Genomic DNA, 10,531 nt, shown 5'->3' with positions numbered 1-10,531 from the left:
GTCCTTTTTTTTTTTTTTTAAATGAAAAGCAAATGGATTTGAGTTCAGATTTTCTTTATCTCCTGCCCTCACATGAGGATTACAAATAAGATAAAGCAATTTAAAAAGTAAAAATATTCATATATAAAATTATAGTCCAGCTTTCCAGGGATTAGCGTTCATAGATTCTTCCTAGGGTGATCATGCCTGGCAGTACCTTAGAGTTGAAAGTATCCTGTGACAGGGCTTTGATGTGTAACTTTCGTAACTAAATTCTCTTAAGGATGGAAGATGTGTGTTACTTGTGTTGAATTTTATGTTGTAAGTAGGGTCCCTTGTGGCCATTTTTACTTAGGAAGTTTTGAAGCTCTCAGGTAGCTCTTCAGGGTCTTTAATGTGCATATGAATCCTCTTGGGCTCTTGTTAAAACAGAGGATTATGATTCAGCAGATGGTGGGGGGTGGCTGAGAGGCAGTACTTCTCAAATGTTCTGTAGGGGATACCAGTGTTGCTGGTCCTTGGACCACACTTTGAGTAGCAAGATGTGAGATACATACATCCTTGGAGTTATCTTTGCTTACCTTTAAAACCATGCCTCCCTGTGTCAACATCCCCTCTCCTCAAAAGAAAGTCTTATTACTAAGTCTACATTTGTGCCTTTTCAGAGTTAGCTATTAACAGCCATGTCTTTCCTTTTTTTTTTTTTAAATAGCAAAACACCGAATTGCTCATAAACCTCACTCCAAACCAAAAACTTCAGAGATTTTTGAAGCAGATTTTGCAAATGATGTAAAATCTAAGAATTTGCTTGCTGATAAGGAACTGTGGGCTCGACTTGAAGAACTAGAGAGACAAGAAGAATTACTGGGTGAACTTGATAGGTACCTAATGACAAATCATCTTTCCAAAAGAATTTATTTCTAAACACATTTCCTTGTTAATCTCTTTCCTCATTAATAAAACAATACATGCTCATTGAAGAAAATATAGAAAAGTATAATATATTAAAGTATCAATAATCCTACCACTCTAAAATAAATATTCTTTAGAATATTTTCTTTTAGGGCTGTGCATTTGTGTCAAGCCCATGCATATATATGTGTGTACAGAAATACTTAAAATCACTATTCCTGTTTTTTTAATTATAAGATTTCAGCCATATATTACATAATGAAGTCCTAAGATATATCTGATAGTTGACTTAAAATAATTATGGATGTTTTATATATTACATTTTACATGAAGTATTTTTATACTATAGTCAGGATAATGCTATATATTTGAGTGACTTGTGAAAAAGAAAAGCTGCTCTGGATTTGTTGCTGTAAAATATTTATCCTTGCTTTCCTTTGCAAACTTTTCTGTTTATTGAGCAGACAATCTGTAATCTGGTCAGATAGTTATATATATGGAAAACTTTTCCAAACTCCTATTTGAAATATACATTAGCACTCACTTGGAATTGTCAGAATGCTCAATGAAATCTGTTACTACAGAAGTTCTATATTATTTGGCTTAAATGATGTGCCATATGCAGTAATTAATTTCTGTGAAAAATAGGACATGAAGCACAAAGTATATATATTTTTTCTACCATTTCACCTATAAATTCTTAGGTCTTTTGATTAACTGATACAATTTCATTTTTTTAGATCAGTCTTGAATCTTGTTATTTTCTTGGTCACGATTCTCTTTCTATTTTTGCATGATGTTATTTCAATTCTATTGCATTTTTGGTTTTGTTATTTTTGTAAGGTTTTCAAATCCTTTGTAGAAATGAAGCATGAAAAATGTACATGTGTTTGTATAAGTATAATTATATTCATGTGTATACATACAAGTCCTTCATTTTTTAAAATTACAGTAATACATGCTTGTAAAATATTCCAAATATAGAAGTAGAAAATAAGAATGTGTTAATTTTCTGGGATTTAATTTCTCATCTTTAAATAGAGAAACATATTCTCTGTGAATTTCTTACAAATCTCTTGATTGTATTATTTATATTGTATTGTGTGTGGCCATGTCCTCTTGCAAAGATTAAAAAAATCATCTGTATTCTACTAAGTGTTTGAGTAACTACTACATACAGAATAGTGTAGGGTTTTTTTGTTAATTTATTTCAAAACATTTTTATAGACTTAGAATTCTATTTAAATATATATCTTATTCAATCTTAATTTTTACCCATTGAAATGAAATGAGAATTTTAATATGGAGAATATGGAGAATTTTGATGTGTTTGTTTGATCTTGTTAATTTTCTATTTCTTTACTAGTAAGCCTGGTACTGTGATTGCAAATGGAGAGGATACGACATCTTCTGAAGAAGAAAAGGAAGATCAGAATATAAATGCACATGTGATGCATCAAGTGACAGACTCTGTTACTTCGAGCAGCTGTTATAAGGATGTTACACATTCAGAACTGTTCAGTGGTCAAATGAATGGCATTCATCCAGTGAACGGTTCAAATTCTTACCACAGTAATGAAGATGATGATGATGATGATGGTGGTGGTGATGGTGGTGGTGGCGATAATGAAAATGACCAGGATGCTCTAGGGGTTGGAGATCATTCTATACCAACAATATATTTTTCTCATACTGTCGAACCTAAGAGGGTTTGTATACATTTTATTAATTCTGTATATATTTTAAATATTCAGTATCATCTGTAATTTTCTTTAAAAGAACAGTGTCAGCAGTGATTAATATTGTTGATAGTGCCAAACAAGAAGACCATCTTTTGCGTCTTTCTCTGGCCAATTTTTCTAAAAAGAAAAAGGAGGATGTGTGGAGTCCGAAGTCTCCATAGTTGGTTTTGGTCCATTGTTATCTGAAGCCACAATAGAATTTCAATTGTTTGGGGTCTAGAAAGGAATCAGATTTGAGCAGCAACTACTGTAATTTCACCTGTCCTTCATCCAGAGGTGTTTTTTTTTTTTTAATTTTTTAAATTTTTTTTATAAACATATAATGCATTATTTGCCCCAGGGGTACAGGTCTGTGAATTACCAGGTGAGAATTTTCTTACGAATTCTAGATTTAATTATATTGTGGGTGTTTTGATGTACTTGGGTTGTTAAAGTGACTGCTTTAGTTATATTCTTAATTATGCCAGGTTATTATTTTCTGTGTGGGCACAACATGAATAGGAGTGCCATGAGCAAAGTTGAAAAATTTAGGAGGAAGTAAAAAGTAGTTCCTTTTCAGATAAAGTAAATATACACATCTGTGACTAACCATAACTTTAGAATTTTGGCATTTTAGAGCTGGGGGTTACTATAGAGATTTTCTAATACAGGGTTTTTAAGCATTTTTTTAGTATCAAAGACTTTTTATTCCCTTCGTACTTATTATAGAATCCCAGTATTTAAAATAGATCAAAACAGGTTGGTTCTGATTGGAGGAAGGATAGACTACCTTAAACCCATTCCCTCGTTCTGCAACGCTGCTCCGAGGAGCAACTAGGAATTCATCTTTCTCATTCATCTTTCTCAAGGAAACTTAAGGCCTAGAAGTCCGTAGAGCTGGCTAGTAATGAAACAGAAAGCCCTTTGTGTCAGTGTAGTGCTCTTTGTACCACAAGGTACCTCTGCAGGGATTGCCTAGAGCAGAGTTAAGGGTCTGTGGTATCAGTCTTAAGTATCCGTGATTATTATTTAATGAAACATGTTTAAAACATATTTGATATTTCTTAGGTCCCTTAAGTTATCCCTGCTCTAATATGAAGTGAAATAAGTTATTATTATTTTTTAAATATTTTAATACTTCAGACTAAAGGGAACATCTTGTGAATTCTTTGGAAAAAATTGACCCTAATAACCAGAAAAAGAAGTTTATTTTATGATTCTTATTTCAGGCTTTAAACTTTTTCTTATTTGCGTGTCAATAAAATAGGTAGAAGTAGTAATATTTTTAGGAATGTTATGAGAGAGAGAGAAGTCCTTCATGTGGAAAGTGCAGTAAAATGCTGAGTAGGAATAGAAGAATAACATGATAATCTTACAGGGTTTTTTATTTTATTTTATTTTTTAGTCCAGTTTCTAAAAACTAGAGGTATTTTAAAAATTCTGAAGTTAAATATTATTTAATACTGCTTTTATGACTTAAATTTTATATTCTTACCAAATATTTCTTTGGTTAATTGTGTTCTTTGTTTTGAAATGCATGATTTAAGCCAAAATTTTATGTCAAAGTAATGGGGTGATATGAAAGCTTATAATAAATCAATCATTTAGTTTAAATGTAATTTGCTTTCAATACAATAATAAAGTCACTGAAGATTAGAATTGGTCATTAAAGAAGACATAATTTAATGTAGTAAAAGTATGTTAAGGGTAAGGACTTTTTAATCCTAATAATGCACATGATTTCAGTGTCAAAAAATTTAAACTGTTTCTCTTCTTACAGGGTTTATTTAAGTTTTGACTTGGATTTACTTTCTCAAAAGGGTTGTTATTTTATGTTGTGAAATTTTTAGGTCCGAATAAATACTGGAAAAAATACCACTTTAAAATTCAGTGAAAAGAAAGAAGAAGCCAAACGTAAACGAAAGAACAGCTCTGGGAGTGGTCATTCTGCCCAAGAGCTGCCTACTATCAGGACTCCTGCTGACATTTATAGGTGAGTGGTATTCGCAGGCAGTAGAACAATCTGCTGTTCCCGTCCGCCTCTTCGTAACTCAACATGTATAGGAAAAAGGTTGTCGGTAACGCAGAAGGCTATCACTGAAAAGCGAGGTATTCGGATAGAGTTGGCTTAGTATTTCAGAGGCTGTCACAGGAGCTGCTGAGCTACCGAAAGCAGTTGGAAAATTGCATGATCTCTCCCTTTTCCCCCTCTTTGCCAGTGCTTTTAAAACGTTCCCAGTCGATCCAGTCAAAAAATGTTGTGTACTTTAGTTACAACTTTGTGTTTCCAGTGGGCTGGAGCCTCACTTTCCTGCCACAGCAGTGAAGGTGCTTGGCAGGTGGTTTATCTTTTCACAAAGTGGGAGTTAAGTTTTGCTGTTCCAGTTTTTTGTTGTGTTGTTGAAAAAGTTACCATTTGAAAATACCTGTTTTCATGACCTACGTTTGTAAAGTTGCTTAATTGTCTTCTAAGTAGGCCTAGAGTATATGTGGAAATGTGGCAAATGAGGTGTCATTGAGAACATGCTTATAAACAAAGTGCTCTGTTTTATTAGGCCAAAAAAATCATGTTTTTAAGAATATGAAACACATTATTTGAAACTAAAAATTATTTTGATTGTGCAAATTTTACATGTAACGTTGTAGATTAATTTCTAGAAAAGATTTTTTTAATATGATTATAAATTTATCCTCTGCTTATGAATTACCTAAAGTGGATGTATCTATTTTGGATATTGTAGGGTCTTCGTTGATGTTGTGAACGGGGAATATGTCCCTCGTAAGTCCATCCTGAAGTCTCGCAGCAGAGAGAACAGTGTTTGCAGTGATACCAGTGAAAGCAGTGCTGCTGACTTCGATGACAGACGAGGAGTTCTGAGGAGTATTAGTTGTGAAGAGGCCACTTGTAGTGACACTAGTGAGAGTATTTTGGAAGAGGAACAAGAAGAAAACCATCACAAGAAACTTCTGCCCTTATCAGGAACACCTGAGGTGTGTGTGTGTCTCTGACTCTTTGATTTCAGATGGTATCTTTCATGAGTTTTTGTAAGACTAAAAAGGTGGTGGTAGCTCCATATCAGAAGGGCCTATCATTCATTTTCCCAATTTCACGTAGATCATTTTTGGAATTAAAAAGATACGTCTCTGCTTTTTAAAAAATTTTTGAAAATTATAGGTGTTGTGTCTCGGGTATGGTTTATAAATTATTAATCTTACAATCTTTAAATTATTTTGTCTTACATAGTTATTTATTGAAGTTAATCAACTGGTTAATGGCATTGTTTATCTTACAGCTTCTTTAGTTTATACATATATTTAATCTCAAAAGTCATGGAACCTAATTCATTCTGCTTGTTCTTTTTCAATAATTAATAATTTGTAAAAAATTAATAGTCACTAGCAAACATAAATGCAGGTCTAAAATTGTAACATTATTCAAGAAAATTTTTGTAGGGAAAAGTATTACCAATCAAAGTTTTATTTTTGTGAAGTAGGAATTTTAAAGTATCTCAGTTTGCATAATTGTTACATTTTTGGCCAGATCATTTAGCGGCTTTTTTTAAAATAAATTACCACTAGACCAAACCATAGTCATTTTATAATGGCTTAAGTAGATGACTATACTTCTTTTATATGCTTTAGTTGAGTTAATGAAAAAATATATGTGGCAGATAATTATCTAAAGTCCTGTGTTTTGGCCTATGCCAGTGACATATGTATTCTTAGGGGTTGTGGAATCGTTTTACAATTTAATGAAAGCTGTAGATCCCTCAGAAGAATGAGTGCACACATACATATTCTTACCTACCATGTTGCATATACTTTCGTGTGTGAGGAGGAGGGGTATTAGAAGATCCCAAAGTAAGAATTCCTATCTTTGAAATAGTCATGTGTATGATTTCCATTATTCCCAGGCATGATTTCTAATTTTTTGTTTGTTTTGTGGGTATTTCAAGTTTTCAATTCTAAGGTTCCCACTCACACCTGTATAAAAGTGTTATACCCATTTATGTATATATCAGATACATCTAAAAATATATATGTTTATATGTATGTTTATATGTTTATATGTATCTAAAACTGTTGCTTGTATTAAATAGTACAGCAACTAAATAGTAACTGAATGGTGATGTTTGTACTAAATGTCAGTGGAGATGGAGATGGAGGTCATTAGCATTTAGGGACAGTATATATGATCAGTATATTCTCCTCCCCTCCACCCAGTACAATGATCTCAGTTGCCCTGGAAAATATCTCATTTAATAGTCTTCCAAATTGTTAGAAAAACAGGTAATGGGTATAGACTTTCACTATTTCAAAATTTTTGAAAATTAGGTTTTTATAAGGACTTAACGTATCATGGTATGCTAGAGCTCAAGACTGGAACTTTAGTTTTATTTCATTCTTATTAGCTTGGCATTTTGTATGAACTGTTATCATCAGCATTCTAGATGCTGTACACTTTTTTAACATCCACAAGTAGTTCATGCCTATGGTAAGTACTTTGAAAGATACCCTTTTCAGTATCTTTAAATGCTGAAATATTTTTTTTTTTTTTTTTTCAAAAGGCTCAGTGCTCATCAAGATAAAATAGAGGAGTCTTGAGAAAGTAGATTTTGAGTTTCTTTTAAGAGTTTGGATTCCACCCAAGTTCCTAAAATATTACAGGAAGGAAAGGGCATTCTTGTTTTGTTTCTATGACAGTGCAAGGTGGAGGGGTGTGACTTTCTAAACAACTCAGGTGATACATTGTCTTAACTAAATTTGTACTCTTGTTAGACAAAGGGAAGCAAAATATACATGAAAGTTTACTTGTCAGATTTTACTTTGTGTATAATGAGTTTTAAAAGATGGAAGGGGGGAATCCAAATACTAGAAACTTTAAGAATAAAATCCATACCAACTCCTTGGTTTTTATAGACTTTATTTATTTATTCATTCATTTAGATTTATGTATTTTAAAAATTTTATTTGAGAAAGTGAGCATGCAGGAAAGCACAAGAGGGACAGGGACAGGGAGAAGGAGACTCCCCCATTGAACAGGGAGCCTGATCCTGGGATCATGCCCTGAGCTAAAGGCAGACACTTAACTGACTGAGCCACTCAGGTGCTCCTTTATATAAAAAGATCTTTATGTAAAAAAATATATATAAAGATATATCTTTGGTTATATTTCCAACATTTTGTACACATTACTTTTTTTTAGTTGAATACACAGTTGGCCAGATTAAGTCCAGCAGACATCCAGTTGAAATTAAAGGATCATTTTTTTTTGTGGAACATTTAATTTTCATTATTGTATTAATTATGGTAAATTTTGAGACTGGTGCTTGTCTCCACTAGTATCAGCACTTGATTTTTCAGTTTATGCTGATCTCTTAAATAAAATTGAGGTAGGACTCAATAAAATTCTCAAGTAATTGCATAAATGAACACCACCTAAGAAATGTCACTGCTGCTGAAATTAAGCTATTGGCAGCATGGCTTCCATAGGGATAGCTCATTCGTCAGCTCATGTTTGATACCCTAGTAGCATTTTTTAGTTTAATACGTTATTTTTCACAGCATGGTCTGGACATAATAATGGAATGTGTGAAAGTTGAGGACGTTTTTTGTACCCATTTTTGTTTAATCCCAGATAAAACATTTATTTTATATTTTGCTTTCTTAAATGTATGCTATAAAAATGTACTTATAGTTGGTAGTGTAATTAAGATACATTTTAATAGTACTTGATTTCTCTGGACAGTTTGTATTTTGTGTATTTATCCAAAAACCTTAAGAATTTACTTTCGACAAAAAAGAAGTGTCTAATTGGCAAATACAGGATAATGATTTGTGGGCATCTTACTTATGTTTTGTTACCATAATCTGATTTTTGTCTTCTAGGCTTTTTCTGGAACTGTAATAGAAAAAGAATTTCTGTCACCCTCCTTAACACCACACCCAACCATGGTTCATCCTGTGCTACCCACCATTCCAGAACGAAAAGTTCTGTCAGAAGTATCAGAAGAAACTACAAAGAGGGTTTCAAAGTTCAAAGCTGCCAGATTGCAGCAGAAAAACTAGGGCCTGCCTAGGCAATGGTAGTTTACATCCTGGAACCTAGTTTTGCATTTCTTTAGAATCTGTTTCACAAAATATGTTACATGTAGTTTGAAATAAGGCATCCAGAATTCATTTGGCAGCAAGATCTCTTACTGTTATCAGTGGTATTAAAAATCAAAGTAAATGTTTGAATACTTTAATATTCAGCTTGTTTTGTTAATTCTCTGAATACTGTCAATACTGTTGTCTAAGTTTTCTTATGATGCACTGGCAGTATTAGAATTATTTTTCAAAGAATACTGTTCATATGCATTGTTTTTGTGTTTTGAACTAAATACAGGCAGTTTTGTACCAGCTGTGAAGTTGTGCATACCATATGGACCATTTTAAGGAAACTTCTAAAATTTCAGATAGATTCAACAATTATATTACTTGCTTTAGCATTTTAAAGGCACTTTAAAAAAAATCTACTTCTGTAGGTTTTGCAGCTAGGTGGCTATTTAAAAAAATTCTCCCCTTTGTTGGTCATTCTATCATCTCTGAGGCCGAAAGCTACATGTACCCTATGGGAAGGTTTGTTTGATTGGAAGAATGGTATTTTGTAAAACATTTTTTTTTCTAGTAAAAATTTTATGAAACTTGGTCTCTAAAATGTGAACTTTATGATTCAGAATTGAATACAGAAATGTCTTTGATTCATATATATGCTACCTGCACCACACAGTGGTTCTTTGAATTCATGTAATTCCATAGGCAATTCTTCTCCCTTGGTGTGTTCACTTTTAACTGGAATTATATTTTGGGAGAGAAGGAAGGTTGTGTAGATGCTAAGAAAAATTACCAGATTTTTTAAACAAGAAATTTTATGTTTGAATTTTCCAACATTTTCATTCTTTAAGGCTACTTTCCTACTAGTAAATAATTGAAATAACATATTGACTGTTAGCAAAAATCCTTAAAATAAAGAGAAATTTATTCTAACATTGAAAATTACACTGCAAGTGTTAATCATTAGCTTGATGCATGCTGAAATGTAGCTTTTAAAAAGCATTCTGCATTAGTACTAAAATAAGCCATCAATGCCAGTCCACCCTCTATTCATGGCTAAATATTTAAAGGTTATTTATAGCTTCTTTAATGAATTCTTGCTTAAACAAAGTGAAATTATGTCCTAGAAAAGTAGAAGCTATTTGTAACTAGAACAGCACAACTGTAAAAGTTTTATGAATATGTATTTTAGTAATACGGGGGTGAGCCTGAATCTCCACAAGTTAATGGATAATTCAGAACAAAGGACTGATTTTGAAAGATAGCCTAAAAATGTAGAAGATTTGCTCTTTAGTAAAGTTTAATGAACTGTGCATATATTTTTAGTTAAAACTGTTTTCTCTCAGCCCATCCCCCACAAAAATTAAACCAAACTGAGAGTACCATCATACACACACAGAAGAGTTCTGACTCCCAATTGCTATTCAAGTGAGCCCTGCTGGATATTCTCCCAGAAACAAACTTTATTGTGGGACTGTTGTGATATTCTTTACAGGCATGTAATTTCAAGAGTACTGTCATTAAATAATTTTTCATAATTTGAGCCTGTTGTTATGTAGTTTATGTTACTTCTTGCAAATAAGACATTCTCTCATAGAATAAGCTAGTAGTAGAAGCAAGGAATAAGTGTTTGGTAACATTTTCTTATGTTCTGCTGAAGACCAGATGAAGTGGTATGGCCCCATTCCATAACTTCAGTTTTACAACAAAATTTCAGTTGTGATTTTGCATTATAGGTTTATTTTTCATATTAAATTCATGTTTCAGTGGGATAAATAAAATGAGGCTGGTCGTAAGTGTTCTCTTTTAAACCATTGTAAAAC

At 32.6% G+C, this 10,531-nt stretch overlaps 1 protein-coding gene across 6 annotated transcripts in view; it reads left to right on the top strand.

Annotated features, from left to right (window-relative positions):
• The window catches only part of URI1 (URI1 prefoldin like chaperone), an 88,301-nt gene extending 78,050 nt beyond the window's left edge, over positions 1-10,251 (top strand). For 5 of the 6 annotated variants that reach the window (XM_032324181.1, XM_032324185.1, XM_032324184.1 and 2 more), the window contains 5 exons: positions 692-860; positions 2,258-2,600; positions 4,463-4,605; positions 5,354-5,603; positions 8,502-8,681. In XM_032324181.1, coding sequence (XP_032180072.1) covers positions 692-860; positions 2,258-2,600; positions 4,463-4,605; positions 5,354-5,603; positions 8,502-8,681 — 1,085 coding nt within the window. Of the gene's footprint in view, positions 1-691; positions 861-2,257; positions 2,601-4,462; positions 4,606-5,353; positions 5,604-8,501 lie in introns of all 6 variants that reach the window. The other variant, XM_032324180.1, reaches the window with a different exon arrangement.
• Positions 10,252-10,531: the final 280 nt, after the last annotated feature.

The sequence above is a fragment of the Mustela erminea genome, chromosome 19 (assembly GCF_009829155.1).
Source record: "Mustela erminea isolate mMusErm1 chromosome 19, mMusErm1.Pri, whole genome shotgun sequence".
In the NCBI taxonomy this organism is placed as follows: Eukaryota; Metazoa; Chordata; class Mammalia; order Carnivora; family Mustelidae; genus Mustela; species Mustela erminea.
The sequence above is the reverse complement of the archived record's forward strand: the minus strand, read 5'-3'. Positions and strand labels throughout refer to the sequence as shown.